At 43.6% G+C, this 21,571-nt stretch overlaps 1 protein-coding gene across 2 annotated transcripts in view; it reads left to right on the top strand.

Annotated features, from left to right (window-relative positions):
- Window positions 1–7,865: 7,865 nt before the first annotated feature.
- The window catches only part of Chn1 (chimerin 1), a 140,090-nt gene continuing 126,384 nt past the window's right edge, over window positions 7,866–21,571 (top strand). The window contains exon 1 of one of the 2 annotated variants that reach the window (XM_075984863.1): window positions 7,866–8,036. In XM_075984863.1, the coding sequence (XP_075840978.1) occupies window positions 8,018–8,036 (19 nt within the window). In that variant the 5' untranslated portion in view covers window positions 7,866–8,017. The remainder of the gene's footprint in view (window positions 8,037–21,571) is intronic. The other variant, XM_075984865.1, reaches the window with a different exon arrangement.

The following is a 21,571-nucleotide window of genomic DNA, read 5'->3' on the forward strand; positions in this document are numbered from 1 at the left end:
GTTCCCTAGAAATTGTTCTGTGGGTTTGGAGCTCAACCCCAGGGCCCCATACACACCAGGTAAACACTAGCCCCAGTCCTCATATGCTTCTCTTTACAGAGTTTTGGATTCTCTTCATAGTGGGGGAGAGTGAAGGGATGAAGAGAAAGGAGTTTTAAGGATAAATTAGAATATAAAATATCAATAAAACCTATCATTATTTGTTTTTTTGATACAGGGTCTTGCTGTATAGACCAGGCTGGTCTTGAACTAACAAGAGATCCATCTGTTTCTGACTCCCTAGTGCTGGAATGAAAGGCATGCACCATCATCCCCAGTAAAATCTGATCTTTACAAAATACTTCTGCTAGGTGCAACTTTCGGCAGAGATAGACTATTGGAGGACCCGGAATCTATTCTATTCACTTGATGGTGAATGCTGTAGTTATGAACCGATTATTGGCATAATTGGCACCTGCCTGTCTTATGGCGACCTCTATCACATCCAACCAGATATCCTAAAGCACAAAGGAATTTCCCTGATGATGAATTAGTTCTTTGAAAGAGACAGAACTTACTTTGAAACTGAAGAACAGGGTGGAACAAATGCCTGATTCAATGAAGAGGACCCAGGGGTCTGGTTGGCATTGCCTACCGGACAAACACACTTACCCAGTACTCAGCTCAATTGTCATTTCCAATAGGCTTGTTATCGAGATGTCACCTCAAAAGTTGAGCAGGGGAGCAGGGTACCTGTGAGGTAGAAAAGGGCTCATCTACTGAGATGATGATGTTTTGAAAAGAAGGGACTTGGCATAAGACTCCAGTCCCTCGCGTCAGACACAAACTGGCTTTTTCTGAATACGGAGGAAGGTAATCCACACGGAGAGAAAATGGAACACATTTGTTTAATGTCCATTCTGGCTTAGTTAATCCTAATAATCCAGAGGAAGTGGTCACTGCCCACCCCTGCTCTCTCTCCGCAGCAGTTCCTTGGCTCACCTCGACCATGCTGTCTGAGCACGAGAACCTGGACGGCACGTGTTCACACTCTGCCTCGGCCACCGTGGGGATTATTCGTGGATAACCCAGTCCAAGTCAACGGTAGGGAGATTCCAGGCCAGGGCAAAACTCCAGCGACACATACACACAAATGGGTCAGTAACAAAAATTTCCAAGAATTTTATATAATAAATTCAAAATCCTAGTTGTCTTAAGTGTTTGTAGAAAGTAGGCAGAGTCCAGGAAATATTGCTAAGACTCATCAGCTCAGAGGTCTGTCTCATCTCCGTGTTCTCTCATGTAGATGTCCCCACTGTTCTAAGAGTTCCTAGGCACGGCCATAGCCATGCTTAGGATTTTCTCACGTTCCTGGTTCCCCAATTTCAACTCCATGTCTCTCTTTTGACTTCTTGCTTAATTTCTCATCCCTTGAAGCACAGCTTGATCCCTCATGAACTTCTCTAAGGTCTGAATATGCTCTTAGGTTCTAGTGCCAGAATTTTGCATGAGGCCTTATATATCAACAGTACATTTGTTGAGTGGATGAACGATGGATATATGAATTTAAATTTGCTCATTGTCACAAACGTCTGGGAAAGTCCTAGAGAGCTGGATACACGGGAGCCTTGTGAAAACTCCGTCAAAGGGACAGAACCAGACTGTGATTTCAATTATGGAAATTCACTAAATCCCTCTCAGCGGCCACTGGCTCGATATTTAATTTTCACCCAGAGATCATAGGCATTTTGCCGATTTATAATTCCCAATGTAATCACCTTGAATAAGTCACCCTTTCTGTGGACACCCACATTAGCCAGAAAAACCATGGCCATGTTAGGGAAATTTGATTTGTAGCCAAATCCGCTTATATACTCTTGAGCAAACCTGGCAGAAATCCAACTGCTCAAGTTAAATAGACGTTTAGCCACACTGCGCATTAGATATGCCTGGTAACCTCAGAAAAATAGACTTGAATAGCAGTGCTGGCTTAGCAGACTGTTGTATGATTGTAGTATAGAACAAAAACTTACTGGTAGCCAGATCACTGTGCTTTTATCTAACATATCTTTGAAAATATACTGGGTTTTGAGTCTATATAAAAGTCCCAGAAGATCTGCTATAGTACTTACCAGGAAAAAAATATTCCTTTTTTTTCCTTTTTAAAATTGTTTTTATTAAGCTATATGTTTTTCTCCACTCCCCTCCCTTCCTGCCTCTCCTCTCCCCTTCAACCCTCTCCCATGGTCCCCATGCTCCCCATTTACTCAGGAGATCTCGTCGTTTTCTACTTCCCATGTAGATTAGATCCATGTATGTCTCTCTTAGGGTCCTCATTGTTGTCTAGGTTCTTTGGGATTGTGAATTGTAGGCTGGCTTTTCTTTGCTTTATGTCTAAAAGCCACTTATGAGTGAGTACATACTATATTTGTCTTTCTGGGTCTGGGTTACCTCACTCAATAGGATGTTTTATAGATCCATTTATTTACTTACAAATTTTAAGATGTCATTATTTTTTTCTGCTATGTAGTACTCCATTGTGTAAATGTACCACATTTTCCTTACCTATTCTATTGAGGGCCATTTAGGTTCTTTCCAGGTTCTGGCTATGAAAAACAATGCTGCTATGAACACAGTTGAGCACATGTCCTTGTGATACGATTGAGCATCCTTTCAGTATATATGCAAAAGTGGTATTGCTGGGTCTTGAGGTAGGTTGTTTCCCAATTTTCTGAGAAATCACCATACTGATATCCAAAGCGGCTGTACCAGTTTGCACTCCCACCCACAATGGAGGAGTGTTCCCTTTACCCCACAACCTCTCCAGCATAACTTGTCATCGGTGTTTTTGAACTTGGCCATTCATACAGGTGTAAAATGGAATCTTAGAGTTGTTTTGATTTGCATTTCTCTGATGACTAAGGATGTTGAGCATTTCCTTAAGTGTCTTTCAGCCATTCTAGATTCCTCTGTTGAGAGTTCTCTGTTTAGGTCTGTACTCCAGTTTTTTTGGATTATTTGTTCTTTTGATGACCAATTTCTTGAATTCTTTATATATTTTAGAGATCAGCCTTCTGTCTGATGTGGGGTTGGTGAAGAACTTTTCCCATTCTGTAGGCTGCCGTTTGTCTTGTTGACCGTGTCCTTTGCTTTACAGAAGCCAGTAAAAAAGTATTCTTTTAAAGAATTTATTCAAAACCAAATAAAAATAGATTTTCCTCTTCTTGTTCTTTCTCCCCTCCTCCAACCAGTGATCATTTTGATACATCAAAACAAATTATCATCAGATGGTGGTGACACACAGGAGGCAAAGGCAGGCGGATCTCTGTGAGTTTGAAACCAGCCTGGTCTACAGAGTGAGTTCCAGGACAGCCAGGGCTATACAGAGAAACCCTGTCACAAGCAATAAAACAAAACAAAAACAATCATAATTATTTTTAAAGGACTTGTGGCTTTTAGAACATTTTAATCTAGGTTGTACAGTAATTCCCACGACTTTAGCACCTACTGAGCTGAGATCTTCTCTTCTTACTGAGTAACTAACAAGAAACATACTGTCATGGGCCATTCTAATTTTGAGTTGAATTTCCCTTCTTGTTGCTCTCCTCTTCCCAAACACAGGGCTCCCAAATGCTGGCTGGTTTGCTTAATTTGGAAGGCCTTACTGTCTTCTCAGTAATATGCCATCAGGAGCAGGATGGGCGTTAGCATAATTTTGATGCAAGTAAGGCATCGTGTAGAAAACCTTGTCTTTGATTCTTACGGTTTCTTATATATTTTTCTCAGATTGGGCTTCATGGCATTTCTAAGGCACGATATTACCCCAGTGGCTACAATTTAGGCATCCTCTGGTGGTTAGCAGAACCCAATCAATTCTTCTGAACATCAATTTAAATTATTTAAGTGTAATGGTCCATTTTTTTTAGATTGTGATGCATTTTCCCCTCTACTTTTCTGATTAAATCCTTATGTTCAAGGTATGTGTTATCTTAGTTACTTTTGTATGTATAAAGCTTTGTCCATTCAAAATGCTACTTTGAAGTCATGAAATGCCATAAATAATGGGTAAAGTGTTTATTCAGAATATCTAGGATAAAGGGGAGGTGCACCCTCATCCTCACTAAGAGTTTAAGAAAAACGTTAACAGCAGAGCCAAACCGCCTTAAACTAATTCACACAGTGGAAACAGAGCCGTCAACAGCATGGAGCTGTCGCACAGTCAGACGTTGTTAAAACTTAAAGAACTTCCACTTCTGTAATGGCTGTGCCGAGGACCAGAAGACGTTCCTATCGAATTAGCAGAAACAAACCGTGTCATTTTTTCCTTCGCCAGCAAACTTCTGCACTATTTTGGGAACTGTGCTAATACCGCTGGCATTCCAGTGTTTAAAGCTGTGTTGACATGATAAAGTGCTGTAATTTCCACTTGTTATTGTGAGACAGAAGCTGCCTCATTAATTTCTGCTTCATTCAGAACTGAGGAACAAATCAATGTTTACCAATGGGAATAAAGCTAAATGAGCAGCAGAAAGAAAACCTGAAACACTGTAATAAGCCATTAGTTCATGATGATAAAAAGATATTTAAAGGATTGTCTAAGTTCTGTTTAGTCAACAAAATTTAGATAAAAATGAGAAACTGTTTTAGTAAATTTAAAATAGATTTCTCACAAACATTTAATTTTAATGCTGTAGAACCTGTAAAAGATTTCTTTGTGCAACAATGTAACATGGTTAGTATAACCCATTATGAATGAAAGAAGAGTGTGGGTGCTCTAGGAAATGTGACTTCCTAGTTATACTGAACACTTACAAATTTACTTTAAACAGTACCTTAAATATATTAAAGATCCAAGCATCTTCCAACTTACCCATAATCCACTGGAAGACTTAAAGATGCAGAATAACAGATGCACCTAAGAAGGGTGTTAGAAACAATCTGTTCCCACCATTCCGTCCTTTCATTTTATGAATGAGGGAAATAAGGACTAGAAAGAATACTATGTTTGCTTAAAATCTAACAACTAATTAGTAACAGAACAAACAGATCTGGCTCTTCTAATTACTTTCCTGTTAAGTATAAAATTAAATTTGTGAATGAAACCATGTGTGTTTTGGAAAGTCAATTCTTTCTTTGCCTGGTTTACAAATGGCCAAAGTCACCACCCATAAGAATTACTTCTGGGTAGTTAACGCCCTTCCTCACATTTAATCTGAAGCAGAAGGCTATAGCTTTATTTCCAATTAACTGAGCAAACACACACACACTCTATTTCTCAATGGCTAGGGCAATAGTAGAAGCACCGACCGCTACTACTTACAAGACAGGACACTTGGGTTGAGTGTGGAAACCATTTTTGATAACACCAAAGCATCAGGAAGTCAGTGAAAAACATCACACCAGCTAGATGCTTTGAGAAGAAAGATGGCAACACTCTCTCTTTGTTGTTTCCGGTTCCTAAAGACAGCCATCTCTGCTGAGTGTGGGTTTACCAAGGTCTTGTACAGACAAGAGGAAGACAAAGGGAAGCCCTCCACTAAAGTCTAAGCTGGGTCATTTACTACTACCAGGACCCAGCTCTGTTTCGTTGCTGTTGGTAAAAAGTGAAATGTTGGTCCAGGGCCAAAGTCTGGCTGCACAATGGGTGAATCTGAGCAGAGGGTTCTGAGTTCCCTCTCGCTGACCCTCAGGAACTCCTCAAGGGGCAGGGAAAACTCCCAGCAAATTGAACTGCTAACACCCAAAGCCTTGCCGCTCTGGCACATCGCATCAAATCGAACCAAAAGGAAAGGCTCTGTTCTTAGCCTCCATGGACACGCAGGTCTGCTTAGAGGTGCGTGTGAAGAAAGACGCTGGACAAGATGTAGCCTCCAGAAGCTGAAGAGGACCCAAGCATGCCAAACTGCGGTGGGCAAAGTGCCCACCTCGCTTCTTTGCTTCTAATAGTAAACAGATTTTTTTTTAAAAATTCAAACCAAACATGCTCTAAACTGGTGGGGAATGGGGTGCGGGGATGGGTGGGGAGTTGAAGGAAGTTGCCTGGGAGAACAAAAGAAACCAAGATTTTCCCTTTAGTTGTCACGAAGTAAGTACACACATTTGGGGGAAATCCTTACACCACCAGGTCTTCAATTTTTTTGTCGTCTTCTTGAAATCTGTTCAAAATTCAATGAAAGACTTTCTAGATTGTAAAAGGCAAAACCCTCCTGAGATTAAAAAACCCTTCTGAAATTGAAAAATTTGGTGTGCTTATGTATATAAACACTTTTTAAGGAGGAAGGATCATCTTTCCACTAGAACCTCAGAGAAATTAGGTGACTGAAAAAGTAGACAACCACGGTTGAAACGACGGGGTCTCTAGATTTCTGGCTGGAGAGATCAGCTGAGGTCTCAGCATGGTATAAAACCTGTCCCACAAAGCCTGCTTGAGTTTCCATTTATCTTGATAAGTTGTGTGTGATTTTTTTCTCAACAAAAAGGGCGGAGGTGCATGAAATCAAATCGAGTTTATTCTCATAAAGATTTAAAAAGAAATATTTTATACCGGTGGCTAATGAAATTTTATTTTAGATAAGAAGAGACTCTTGGACTCTTGCCCACGCATGCTGGATTAGTTGAATATTTCTCTTTTTGAGTTAATTAACTTGAAACAAAAGGCTTGGCCCCTCCTTCCAACAGGTTTTTTTCTCCTATCTGATGTTTGAGTGCGCTGTGAAATAGTGATGATGGATTAGCTGCACTTCTATTTGAGCTAGTAATTACCGTTTTATAAAGATTTGATCCCTGAGATATATTGAATAGAAGCTATTTATATAATCTCACAATAACTGGTTGAAAATTAGAGAATAGAAGAAAAATGACACTAGAAGGTAATCGAGACACGGTGCATGCAGGAGAAAATGAAGACCTAAGAGAAAACACGATTACACACCAAAACAGTATCAAAACCTAAACAGAGAAACTAGGGGGAAAAGGACTATCTTAAACGGAACAAAGGTACCAAGGGGAGAAATACAGTGAAAAGGACGAAAACAGCACAGTCGAGCCTTTCAAAAAAATCTCAAGGCCTCTAGCTAATGAAGGCGAAGACAAGAAGACAAGGAGAAAACATCAGAGCGAGAGCCGTTGCCTGTGATCATCAGATAAAACACCGAAAGCACAGGGGAATAATCTTTTGTGGCGGAAACCGACCAGGCAGTAAGGAATGCTGATTTTTCCCAGACAACATCCATAAGGTCTAATGTAAAAGGGAGAAAGTGGGCTTAAGCACCTGCCTTCTAACAATTATTTTAGATAATTCCTGATGTTTTTCAATTGCCCGTTTCCGGGTATACTGATAGGGAACCCGAAGGGCTCCTCGATCTCTAGAGAACGTTGGCTCCATCCACAGGCAGGGACCGCTTGCCGGTTAACCCTGAGGGCGCCGGCAAGATTCCCCATCGTCAGACGAACCCGGTCCTCAGGCGACCCCGCTTGCCCGCGAGCCCGAGCATCTTCCTCCCGGCTCTCAACCCATTCACGAAAAAGCCTGGGAATTCTGGAACCGCAACAGCCTCCCCTCGGGCGCCAGTCGCGGCCGCCCCCGTCGCCTCCGGGGGGCGCAGCCTCACTCGGAGTGGCGCGGATGGGGCGCGCCCCCGTGGGCCCACCGCGCGCGCGCCCGTTACCACGGCAACGCCCGCCCGGCCGCCCGAGGGGCCCGCGGGGGAGAGCGGGCGCGCTCCGGCAAGATGGCGTCGTCGAGGTCGCGGGGTTCGCAGTGAGCGCCGGCCGCCGTCGCTCCGCCCGGCCCGGCGCGCCTCAGGTCCGCCCGCCCGCCCGCGCGCGCCCCGCGGGCCCATGGCGGCGACAGGTGCGGGCGCGCGGCGGGTTGTCGGGCTGCCGCGGGCCGGGCGCGCCCCTCGCTAGCGCGCGCGTAACTTTTCCTCGCCGCGGCCCCCCGCGGCCTCGGCGCCACGCCCCCCGGGCCGCCGCCCCGCCGAGGTGCCGTCTGCGGGCCGCCGCGGGAGCCTGGAGCGCCGGGAGGCGCGGCTCCACCATGGCCCTGACCCTGTTCGGTGAGTGCGGTCCCCGGCTCCCCGCCGCGGGTGGGCCGCGCCCCGGCAGTCGCGTGCGGGGCCGGGGGAGGGAAGCGCGGGGCGGGCCGGCCGCCGAGTCGGGGCTCCTGGAGCGCGGCCCCGCGCGCGGTTCCCATTGTCTCCTCTCAGGCAGGGCCGATGGGCGTGAGCTCCCGGGCCGGTCCTGGGGTCATGGTGAACGCCTGGTGCCAACTTGAGAGGGAAGTTGGCTAGTTGTTGGCAAACCAGTTTTTCCCCAAGTCGGTAAATAAAGATCCTGGAAAGTTTATTTATTTTGAACAAGATGTGAGAGCATCCCCAGCCTCTCTAGAATTGCCCCGTCCATGTGTTGCTTCCTCCTGGATTGTTGGGCATTTTATATTGGGGGGGGGGCTTGTTATATTATATTGCATTGGAAAGGAGAATAATATGTGAACTTAATTTGGTTTTGGTTAAGGTTGGAAGTGTGTTCTCTGACGAAAGAGGACAGAAGAAAGTTGGTTACTGGCAGGTAACCGATCGGAATAGTAATTTTGAGCTTTGGATGGGAAATGCTATCCAGTGGATGTAGTTACTGGAGCACTATTGTTTCAGTGTCTGAGACTGTTTGCATTGACAGTGCATTGAGAAAAAGCCTTGGGAAGCCTTGGAAAACACTGTTTTCTTTTTACACAAAACAGACTTTGGTACATTCATTCAATAGAATCCAGTATGTCGAAACTTAGATTTGCAAATAATTCAGTTTTTCAAAGTAGTAAGGTACAAGGATGTACTATTACCTGTAGCCACGAGAACATTTCTTAGGAGTTATTCAGCAGATGCAGTTTCCAGTTAAGTTTGAATTGTGTCATCTGAATGGGCACATTGTGTTGTTACATCCCAGAAACGCTTTTTGTTATAGATGCCTCCAAGTGAATCAGCCAAATGCCTCCTGCTGGAATCAGTTACTCCCCCCTCTTCTTTCACCAAAAAATAAAAATCTCACTGTGGTTTTGCCCTACCTTGTATTTAATTTCTATTGTTTAGCGGAACTGGGGACTTTTTTTGGTACAAAGGTTACACATGATATAAAACTGGACTCTTAGTTGATTTTTTAAAGAAGCAGTGGCGGTGTCTAATCAGCAACTATTGTAGCGAATACACAGATTTCCAGAGAAGAGCTTTTCAAACTATCTGATTAAATTAATTCATCCCAATTTCTTGTGACATACTCTGCCTTTTTAAGGATTCCAGAAGTAAGTTGTACTCAACTAGTATTTTTTTTTAGACTGTTGACAGTTCTGATAAATAAAGCAGTTAAACTGGGAAAACAATACTTATTTTAAAGGATTGCTAACTTGGGAGCCTTTACCTAGGTGGAAATATGGAAAAGAAGGGTGTGGTATTCTACCTGTATGAAAAATTGCTCCCACCCCTCAGCGTGAGTGACTGGTTTCTACATTCTGATGTGTGTTTGCGGAAAACAGAATTCACTTTGCACTTCTTCCAACTCCGTGAATGTGGGTGTGTTGTAACGCACACCTCTGAACAGAAAGAAGCAGGGGTGGGAGAGGGGGAGAAGGAGAGGAAGAGAGAGGCAGAGACAGACACTGCCTGTAGCCCAGGTGCCAGGATTATAGGAATGAGCCGCCACACCCACTGTTTTTTGGTAGCGACGCCACAGCAGCTGTTAACTGTCAGTTGCAGAGCACATTCCTGTCTCCTGGGTCATCTGTGTGTCTGTTAAATGTAGAGGCTTTTGTCAAAGTCAAGGGGGGGGGGATCTTTAAAGGGACACTCATTGTGATTTCTCTTAGGCGCATTCACAAGTTTGAGAGCTACTGAATTACAGGAAAATTCCAGGAGGTTGGACCAACTTTGCCCAGTTCACAAAAACTTTTTGCTTATGTGAGGAGAAGTACCCGAAAGGTAGAAGAAATGGATTTTATTTTAGATTTTCTTGCCATTTACTTGGGTTTAGAGGCACTTCTTGTCTTTCTGTTCAGTCTTTCCAGAGTTGGAAGAGCTGCTCAATGGCCTCCATCACATTACTGTTTTTGAGAGAGGGCCTTGGACTTATCGGTCCTCCTGCCTCAGCCTCCAGAAGGCTAAGACTACAGGTACATTTCCTCTCCGTGACCAGCTAGCAGGATCAGTGATGATGGGGATGAGGGAATAAAAAAGGGGCTAGGTGAATTTGCTGTCAGACGTTGGGGAGAGCGTGACCGTCTGCATCTGTGGCTGCCGAGAGCACTCACTGCTGGCTGGCTGCCTTGACTGTCTTGGTCTGTTGATTTACACCAGAACAAAAGAGTATGGGCCAGTTTCTCAACTTGTGTTTTAAATTTTCGTTCACACTTTCACAAATGTAATATTTTTATTGGTAATTACTAGAAGTTTATGTAGATAATTTTAGAAGTTCTTTAGTGTTTCAGTGTGTATATGTGCACCTGTTTGCAAGTATGCAGTGTGTGTGCACGTGTGTGTGTGTGTGCGTGTGTGTTTGTGTGAAGGCCAAAGGTCAACCTCAGGTGTCATTCCTTGGGAACAGTCCTCTGTGATTACGTGTTTGTGCCACTGAATATTTAAAATTTCAGTGTAGTCCCCCAGCATCTGTCACTGGCTGGAGCTTTCCCAAGCTCGCCCTTAGCTCTAGGGACCGGCCTGTTTCCCTTTGTCAGCATGGATTTTCAGGACCTGAAGACAGGACAAGCATCCTGTGAGGCAAGGTCTTTACCTGCTGAGTTATCTCTCAGCCCACCGTTATGTGTGTAGTCTATGTGTTTGTGTGCAATCTTCTGTCCAAGCACACAGGGCAGTCAGAGGGTGTCTTCCTTTATTGCTTTCCAACTTACATTTCGAGGCAGAGTGTTGGTTTTTAATCTAAATCTCTATCTTAGGATTTTATCAATAAAGACTCAGAAGTCAGATGCTAGGTTAAAAACCTGCTAGCTGAGAGAGGCAGAGGAGCAACCAGCTGACCTTCCTCCTTAGCCAGCATCTCAGAAAGAGCTTCCCTTCTGCCATTCCAAACCAAAAAGGACCACCAAACTCAAAGTCCCTCCTCACTACTTCCTGCGTGTTTCTCTATCCATTTTTTGGACTCCCTGTAACTCCCTATAGCTACCTGTCAATTAGTTGCTGGCTCCATCTCTTGACCCAAGGTTGGTTTTATTTAATTAACATGATCTTGGGGTTCACAGTGCAGTCAAGTATCCTGAAACAGCAGAGTGTCTCACTGAAGCTAGAGCGCATTATTTCAGTTAGAGTAGCTGGCTGACAACCTCTCGAGATCCTCCTATCCCCCTAGTGCTGGGGCTACAGGTGTGCTGCTATACCCACTTTTACATGGGTGCTGGGGATCTAAACTCAGATCCTTATGCTTGTCCAACAAGCACTTTCCCACTTTTCCCAGCTCTCTCTCTTAGTTTTTGAGACAGAGTCTCACTGGCACTTGGGGTTTGCTGTGTAGGCTAGACTGGCTAGAAAGCCTTAGGGGTCCTCCTATCTGTGTCTCTAGACTGAGAATGTAGGGACTGGCTTCCAGTCTTGACTATTTTACATGGGTGTTGACATTGAACTCAGGTCCCTGTACTTTGGGGCAGGCATTTTGCCGACTGTTTCCAGCCCTGTTTCACTTTTGAAAAACTCTAATATGCATTGAAAATGTTCACCTTTGAAAATCCTGAGATTTGAAATTTTTTCTCTGCCTTTCAAATGAATCCATGTCACACTGTCAACCCTGATAGAGTTTATTTTGTTGTAAGATTACATTTACTTACTTCTAGGAGAGGAAGGAGAAAGGGGCATGCTAGGGTGCCTGTGTGGAGGTCAGAGGGCATCTTCTGGGGGGCACTTCTCTCTTTCATCCTGTGCACTGTAAATGGAGACAGCTCGTTCGTTTCCTGGCCGCTCAGACTCCAATAATCACGCAGACACTATATTAATTACAACACTGTTTGGCCAATGGCTCAAGCATATTCCTAGCTAGTTCTTATACCTTAAATTAACCCATTTCTGTTAATCCGTGTATTGGCAGGAGGCTGTGGCCTATCAGTAAGGTTCTAGCATCCTTCTCCTTTGTCAGCTCATGGCATCTCCTTGGCTCCACTTACTCACTCTCTGTCGAGGACCAGCCCCACAAAATCACCTCTTACCAGGGTAGGGACGTGGTACTTTTAGAAATATGAGTAAAGAATATGGAGATATGTGAAGAATAACATAACAGAAACGATTGAATAATACCAGAAGGGTATTCCAAAGATTACTGAAATTGCTCCCGTTTATTTTTCCATAAAAGCTATGGAAAAATAAACGTACCCAATGTAAATGGAGGAGAAGGTAACAGAAAACTTTTTTAACATGATACAGCGGATAACTCACACAGTCATCGCATTATCACTCTGAGACATTAAATCATTAGCGTTCTGTTGTCTAGGTAGCGAAGCTGCTCTAGCTCATGATTGCCCCTCCCCAGGTGACCTCATAGTTACAAAAGAAGGAGCAGAAGTACATTTTCATATCCTGACCACCTGTCAGGATGGCATGGACCTCCTTGAATGATCTATTTTAATGTTAAAAGAATCAAGCAATCACATCCTGAGTTGGGCCTTGCAACTATGCTTGTTAATCTTTTGAGTAACCTCCAAACTCTCTGACCCTCAGACAAGGTAGAAATGGGCCCACATTTCTTGGTCTCCACATCTCTTTATATCTCTGTTCAGATTTCCCATCTGGTTATATTCTTCCCTGCCAAGGCAGTTTCTTTACTAACCAATGGTAATAAAACATATTCACAGCCTCCAGAGGGGAATCCCGGATCAGTGAGTCCTGGGGATTGAACTGTCAGAAGGTTTAGCAGCAAGTGCATTCATCTGCCGAGCAGCTCTCTTACTGGTGCAAAGTTAGTTTGTTTGTTTTGACTTGGTTTTGGTTTTTCGAAACAGGGTCCCTCTGTGTAGCCCAGGCAGTCCTGAAACTCCACCTGCTTCTGCCTCACAAGTGAACCACCACTGCCAGGCCAAAGTTAGTTTTTGTTTTGTTTTTTTGTACATGGGATTGAACCCAAGACCTCACACAGGGTAGGCAGACGTTCTTCTACTGAGTCACATCTCCAGCCTGATACAGTTTTAAAATCTTCACCCTCAAAATTGGCCAAACCTATTCCAGATAGACTCATCGTACTGGCCTTGCTCATTTGGTCTGCAAACCTCTGTTGCAGCGTGCAGGCTGTGTGGTGCCTGCTGTGCTCCTGATTGTCTCTTCCGGTGCTCTAGCTCACGCACCGTGGCTCTGTAGTCAGTCGGACACCTTGGACATTTTGCTGGAATCTACAGGAAGGGGAGTGCTTGCTCCCTTGTAATTGCTAGGATAGTAGGAAAGTCTGAGGTCATCTAATTTCATCCTTTTGCTGCTGTGCCTGACAGGATGTTGTGACAGGCCACACCTGGAGAGCTCCAGTTGGCAGAACTGGGTGAATTTCCATCCTACCAGGTCATCCTTTGGCAGGAATCTCATCATTTATAGCTTAAGGGTCTGTGGTTTCTTCCAAGCCAGTGATGAGCCTGGGAATTGAGTACAATCCCTGCCTGCCTGAACCTTGAACAATGTTTGTCTGTCCAGATAGTTGGTGCTAGTGCTGCCTCACCCCCACTACCATGTTGTTGCCATTGTTACAATCATAGGCCTCTTATAGTACTTTCTTACCACTTACATTGAAGGAGAATGTTCCCCAAAGGTTCATGTGTATTTGAATACTGACCCCAAGTTGGTGGGGCTGTTTGAGAAGGATAAGAAGGTGTGGCTTTGTTAGTCATGGTATGACTGGGGTGGGATTTGAGATTTCAAAAGACTTTTGCCATTCCCAATGTGCTCTCTCTGTCTTGTGGTTATGAATCAAGATGGAAGCTCTCAGTTGTTCCTGGCACCATGCCTTTTTGCTGTCATCGTGAACTGTGGTAATGTGAATGTAATTGGCCCCATAATCCCATACGGAATGGCACTGTTAGGGGATTTTTTGCAGTGTTTGTTGCAGTGGATATGGCCTTGTTGGAGGAAGTGTGTCATTGTGGGGGCACACTTTGAGGTTTCCTATGCTCAGGTTACTGCTCAGTGTCTCAGTCAACTTCCTGTTGCCTGTAAGATACAGTTCTCTCAGCTACTCCAGCACCATGTCTGCCTGCACACTGCCATGCTCCCCATCATGATGACAATGGACTGAACCTCTGAAACTGTAAGCTGCCACCCCAATTAAATGTTTTCTTTATAAGAGTTACTGTGGTCATGATATGTCTTTACAGCAGTAGAAACCCCAACTAAACATGGACCTTAACCCTCTGAAACTTCTTTTCATCTTTTCTGTCTTTTTTTTTTTTATTGACCAGGCTGGCCTTGAATTCAGAGGTCCACCTGTTAGGGTTAAAAAAAAAAAAGTTTGTGCCACTACTGTCTGGCGAGTGGCTTTCTTTTGTAAATTGCCTTGCTCATAGGGTCTTTTCATAGTGGTAGAAAAGTCACTGAAACTGTTTGGTACCAGGGAATGGGTTATTGCTGTGATGCCTGACCCTGCTCTTTTTTGGAGGAATATAGGAGACTTTGGGACTTTTGAAGGAAAAGTTACTGAGCACTGTAAGTGGGTCTTAATTGGCTGGGAAGACAGTAGTGCTAACAGCAATGTGGACTACAGAAGCCCAGCTCAGGATGTTTCAAAGGAGAAGGATATTAGCAACTGGGCTAGAGAATATTCTTGTGATAGTCTGCCCTTGTCCCAAGACACTGCCTGAGGCTAAATCGAAAAGTATCAGGTTAATTTCCTTGGTGGAGAAGAATTCAAGATGGCCTAATATGGTGATACTTTCCTCCTCAAAGTACATTTTGCATTTTTTTTTTTGTCCAGCTTGCTCTTTTCCATTGCCAATCTGCAGAACAGTGATTACTAACAACCATGTGGCAAAATAGCACCATGAGATTTATTAAATCCATAGCCGTGCTAGAAAAGATAAGAATATTAAAGAAAGACTATTAAAGAAAGGCCTAATCTGAAATAGAATAAAGGAAGGGGTGACCTCAGGCCCCTTGTAGCTAAGCTTCTAACTTGTAAAAAGGAAAGGCCTGAGGAATTTTCTGCTTTTAAAAATTGCCAACAGAGAAAAGTTTCAAATGTGAGTCAGGAGAGCTGCGGGGCCAGGTGTGTGGCAGGGGAGTCCCTGGATGGAGGCCCTGAGAGGTCTCTTCTGGAAGCCATGAAAGAAGCTTGAATCCTGTTGAAGTGCCCAAGATGTTGAGCATAGCAGAGCCCTGGAATGTCTGCTGAGGAAAACTTCAAACAGGTTGTGGAAGCAGCCCAAGAGAAAGAAGTCTCTGTGTGTGTTTTAGTCAGCAAAGCTGGAAGGGCAGAGTCATCTAAGCCCTTAGAACTACAGCCGTGGAGTTACAGGATTCAGTTTCCCTGCTTGGTTTTTGGTCTTACTTTGGCTCACTATTTTCTCCCTACGCCCTGAGATGGTAATGTGTATTCTGTGCCATTGTATGTTAGAACTATGTAATTTGCTTTTTGATTTTAAGAGGGCTACAGTTTGTCTTGAGTCTGCGAAGAGACTGGACTTTTAAGAAGTGTTGAGGCTGTGAAAGACTATGGAGGACTTTTGAAGTTGTATTGAATATGTTTTGCATTATGATATGGGTACAAGTCTGGGGGGGCATGGAATGTGGTAGTTTGAGTGGGAATGGCTCCCATAGGCTCAGATATTTAAATGTTTGGCTCCTCATTGGTGGAACTGTTTTGGGAAGAAGGCGGAGGTGTGACCTTGTTGGAGGAGGTGTGTCACTGCCTGTCCCTCCAGAGTTAAACCCTTTCTCTTATAAGTTGTCTTGGTCATGGTGCTTTGTCATAGTAGCAGTAAAGTTACAGACTCCATCTTTCCTCAGCCCCTTGGCCACGGAAACCTTTCACTGTCTTAGTTTATGTAGAATTTGCCACTGTCCTGACATACCTGCTTCTAGGCGTCTCCATAGAAGTCCTTCAGATCAGTTAAGTGGAAATGGTGTGTGTGTGTGTGTGTGTGTGTGTGTGTGTGTGTGTGTGTGTGTGTGTGAGTGTGTGTGATGTATTTCACAAATTTTGATTGTCCTGAAATTACAGTCTATTTTCAGAAAGACAAGTTATATGTGTAACCAAAACTGATTGCAAGGGAAACTCCCACTTTACTCTCTGCTGACATTTTTTAGATGTACATGTTTTATTATTATGTGTGAGTGTTCTGTCTGCATGTATGTGTGTGCATGCATGGTGTCTGTGATGTCAGAAGAGGACATCCGATCCCTTTGAACTGAAGTTACAGATGGTTGGGAGCTGCCCAGTGGGTGCTGGGAACTGAATCTCTACAAGAACACTAAGTGTACATAACTGCTGGGCCATCGCCAGCCCTCCTGCTGACGCTTTTAGCTTTCCTTATTCTAATGAGAAGGCAGCCTGATGGCCAGAGCCCATCTACCTTTCTCAGGGTTTTAGTTTTCGTCTGTCATCAATACCACTGCCCTAATTTTAAGTATTTCTCCTCACTTTTTTCTTTAACTGAAGTAAAAAAACCTTAATGTTTCAGTGTTACAATTTATCTTTTAGTGTGGTATCATATAAAAGAGTGAAAAGAATTAGTGGTTAAAACTCTGATGTTTACATCTGTGTGCAACATGTGAAGGAATATTGACGATGCATGTCTGCCCCTTCAGGGTGCCGTTCTATAAATAATGTCGTCTTTGGAGAGAGAAGTTGGGACATGTAGGTGACAAAAAGTTGATGCTTGTTGTTAAGAAAAGAGTTTTAACTTCCTCACATCCCTTTCTGTCTGCGTGTTCTGTCCTAGCATCATGCTCCCCATATAGACTCTGTCTCCAGAGGCCTGCTTCACTCTGTGCATCTCTTTACAGACTGTGGGCGTCTTATTCATGCAGAAAAGGAGGAAATGGCTGGGAGTGGCAGTGCTGTTTTGTAATCCCAGGAAATAAAAATCTGAGGCAGGAGGATTACCAGGCCAGGAGCTCAAGACTAGCCTGGATTAGTTGGCGAAACCCTGTCTCATGAGAGGTGGGGCGGGGGGCACAAACGTTTGTCTTTTGGTTTTCATCTCCAAAAGCCACCTCTGTATTTTAGACTAATTTAAAGCAGGTGTAAGAAAAATTGGTAGGAGAATACTTTTTGAGCATGCTTCCTGGTGGTGGTAATAGCTCCAAAGAGATGGCATAAGCAAGATAAGCTGTTCTTTTTTAACCAGATTGGTATAATATGGGGATTGTACTTCACTGTTATTTTGAGACATCTGGACCAAAGAGGACCTTGCAGGGACTGAGCTGGCATAACTTTTTCATTTTCTCTAAGACATTTTCCTTGATATAGCTAAGGGATGCTTCCTTAGTCTCACATGACGTAACAACACTATTTTCAAAATACATAAATGCAACAAAATCAGTGAATTTCTGTGTAAAACCACAACTTATTCCTACTTAGAAAACTGCTTCTGTAAACTGTGATTCCATCCTTCCTTCATTCTAAGTACTGGGATTGCAGGCATCAGCCACCACATCCAGACCTTTGATTTTTATTGATTGATGTAAATCTTTTGTTCTTTCTTTTGTTTTGTTTCAATTCAAGACAGGGATTTTCTCTGTAGCCCCGACTATCCTGATTGTTTCTATAGACCAGACTGGCCTCGAACTCATAGAGATGCACCTGCCTCTGCCTCCTGAGGGCTGGGATTATAAATGTAGGCCACCACTGCCTGGCTGATGTAAATCTTACATTCTTTTGGGTTTCACGTGCACACCATGGCCCACATGTGGAGTTCAGAGAACAGCTTGTGAGAGTCAGTTCTCACCTTCTGCCATGTGGTTTTGGGGATCAGACTCTGGTCCTCAGTCTTGGTAGCAAATGACCTTACCCGCTGAGCCATCTCACTGGCCTAATTGTTACCCTTAAATGAAAGATAGGAAAAAAGTAACAGCACAGAGTGACCATATTTAAAATCATGTTAAGTAAATTATGTCTGACAAAGTTGTAATTTATATTCCTCCGTGGATCTTTTGTTATAAAAACAAGTACTTCCTAATGTTGTGGAATATTATTTTAAGATGCATTATATTTGTTTATGTTGTGGAATATTTGTTTTAATGATGCAAAGATATATTGCATTCTTTTATGTTGCATGTGTTTAACTCTGTGAGGCTGTGTTACTGTGCCTGTCTAAAACACCCAGTGAGCTAATGAGGAGCTGAATGGCCAGTAGCGAGGCAGGAGAAAGGATAGGCTGAGCTGGTAGGCAGAGAGAATAAATACGGGGAGTATTCTGGGAGAAGAGGAAGGAGCAAGAGAGAGCAAGAAGAGGAGGACATCAGGGGCCAGTCACCCAGCTACAGGAGTAAGAGTGAAAGGAAGATATACAGAAGTAAGAGAAAGGTAAAAGCCCAGAGGCAAAAGGTAGCTGGATTTAAGTTAAGAAAAGCTGACAATAAAGAAGCCAAGCTAAGGCTGGGCCTTCATAAGTAAGAATAAGTCTCTCTGTATGTGATTTGTTTGGGAGCTGGGTAGCAGGTTCCCCCACCCAAAAGAGGTAAAGAATGAAGAGTTCAAAACAACTGCCTACATCCTGACCACACTGAAAACGCACTGCAGCGGCCCTTGCGAAGGCTGAATGCTACAGGATGTGAAGCAGATTTCAGCTAAGTTCTAGTTAGTAAAAGACACGTGAGATTAAAAACATAAGCTGAAATGAAAGGAAAATGCACACCCCTCTCCCCATCAGACAGAGTCTTGTGTAGCCCCGTTCCACCTCAGATTCTGTAGTCACCTCCCAGGCGCCTGGGCTCCACTTCTCAAGTGGTGGGATCTCAGGAACAAATGTTTCCTCCACTATAAAATACACCGCAGTAGCATTAGGAGGATGGCTTGTATCCAAGAACCTCTAAGACAGTTTCATATTCTTAGATAGCTTTTTCCTTTTCCTAAAGAACAAAAAAATGCCTGACGTGTCCTGAGTGGTTGTTTTAAATGGAGAGCAGTGCATGTGGAGAGTTAAGCTGGGATGTGTGGAGAAGGCCCCGTGAGTCAGGGCAAGTGCATGGCGTGGCCCCCAGCAGCCTCATCCAGCTGATGGGAAAGTTGTTCCTTTCTCCTTCCTGGCTTCACCTTTCACGTTTAGATTGTATTCTTGATAGAAGGCAAGACAACCAAGATGGAGCCCAAGAACGATCGTCACTAGAATCGATTTTCTGACCATAAACTAAATGGGTCCTCTAGGCTCTTTAAGCAGCTGCACTCCCTCCCAGTATGCCCTTCTGACATTGGCACTCACCCTCAGCCTGCGCTGCACGGGCCTTCTGTTTGCACCTTTGAGGTGGGTCTTGTCCAGGCTCCATATGGCTGTGAAGTTACTTTGGTAGAGGTGACTTAGGATTGCAGGGTTTGGTTAGATGGGACAGACAACGGGTGAATGCTGTAGATGTCTATCTAAGGGTTATGCTTGGCTGAGTATTTCCCCTGCAGATCCGTATCGCAAAAACAAAACAAAACAAAACAAAAAACAAAAAACAACAACAACAAAACCCAAACAAACAAACAAAACACCAAAACAGCAATCAGAAACCACTTTATGGCATGATAGTAAAGCTGAGGTGTGATGTTTGCATGCTATCTGTGAAGAATACCATGTTAATTCTACATGGACCCTGGACTTTTAATTTAGTCTGAGGATCTTGAAGGGGCAAGACAATACAGGGCAAGTATTTGATGAAGGAATTGCACCATAAGAGAAGAGAAATTAGTTTTATTTAGAGGGTGAGGCATTATTAAAACAGGTTTATGGAAGGAGGCATAAAACAAAACTATACTAAAAAACAGAGCGTACAAGGTTGGAGGAGGGGATAGACGGTAGGTACCTTTGAGAGAAGGACGTCAACACGTAATTTTGCTTTTGAGGAGCTCTGGGTCTTGAGGTGTGTTTTTCTGTTTTTTGGTTTGTTTACTTATGCATTTGATGACTAATTATTGGGTGCCTAATACGAGCCAGGCAGGCATTAGTTTCTGCCTTTAAGAGTTCACATTTACAGCAGGGCAAGCAGAGTGGGGAGAGTGGAGCGGAGGAGCGCAGGTGCTGAGTCTCAGCGGAGAAGGCTGCACGCTGCCGACAGGCAGGCATGCAGGGCTGCCCACAACCAGGACATGTTTCTAAATTATTTGGCATAATTAGAGAATAATGTCGACTTCATTAAACTATTGTTCATTTCATTTCAGCAGTACAAAGGAATTGCACATAAATTAACTTGTTTGCTCATGTTTTACCTCCACAGTAGAGAACATACATAATCAAATCGAATTGGAATTCCTTGTCAAAATGGCTGACTTGATTTTTCAGGGCTCTGAAAGTAAAAACAGTACAATCTTCTGTCATAGTAAATATGCGGGCTACATGCCTGTTAGTTTCCAAATGACTTTTACTATATATGTTTAAACATTTTTATTGCATGTGGGTTAAAGGCTTTTATTTCTGTTATTTATTAGTATCTCTTGTTTGTCCAGGGAGATTTGAGGTGACTCAGAAGATAAGGTGCAGGAGATAGAAAACAGTTTGTGGGGGAGTTCATTTTTCTACACTTTGGTCATTAGTTTCTTCCTAGCCCCTGAGTTGTTTCCCATAATAAGCATATGATTATACTCTGCTTTTGACCTAATAAAGGCTTCCCTCAACTTTGGTACCCTTGAAATAATCATAAATTATCAGCATCCCCCCATTACCATTTCAGGGGTACAAAGAAACTGAACATAGTTGAAAGACTGAGGCTGGTAGACAGTGAGAATTGTGAGTACATGAAGAAGAACGGGAGCTCCTCACCCTACGTTTAGTTGAAGTTTCTTGCTGGCTGAGGATCAAGAATTTAACATAGTGGACAAAATTTGCTAAGGCTGTTGGCATAAAGACACTTCCTAGACAGGTGCCTTTAATTCCAGCACTCGGTAGGCAGAGAGGCAGGCGCATGTCTGAGTTCAGGACCAGCCTGGTCTACTGGGTAAGTTTCAGGTCAGCCAGGGCTATAGAAAAACCTTGTCCTGAAAAACCAAAACTAAAACACAAAACAAAACAAAGCCTCTCCGCTAGTCTTTTGATATAGAGATATTTTTGAGTGAGAATATTAACATTCTTAAAGACCTCCTTTCCCAGCTATTGACCTGCAATTTCTAGGATTTACATCAGAAACCCCATTAACACATGGAAACCTTGGGCAACCTTTGTGGCCCATATTTATCAGCTTGTAGCCCTTCCTCCCCTCTCTCCCTCCCTGTGTGGGTGTGGTACCTGTGTTTGTGTGTACATGTACACGTGGAAGCCAGAGGTCAACCATAGCTGTCTTCCTCAGTAACTTTGCATTGTATGTTTTGAGATGGCGTCTTACTGAATTGAAACTTGTTGATTCAGCTAGACCAATTTGCCAGTGAGATCTCGGGACTGATCCTCATTCCACACCACCACTGGGTTTACAGATGAATTCTACAGCGTCACCTTCTCTGTAAC

The sequence above is a fragment of the Microtus pennsylvanicus genome, chromosome 9 (assembly GCF_037038515.1).
Source record: "Microtus pennsylvanicus isolate mMicPen1 chromosome 9, mMicPen1.hap1, whole genome shotgun sequence".
In the NCBI taxonomy this organism is placed as follows: Eukaryota; Metazoa; Chordata; class Mammalia; order Rodentia; family Cricetidae; genus Microtus; species Microtus pennsylvanicus.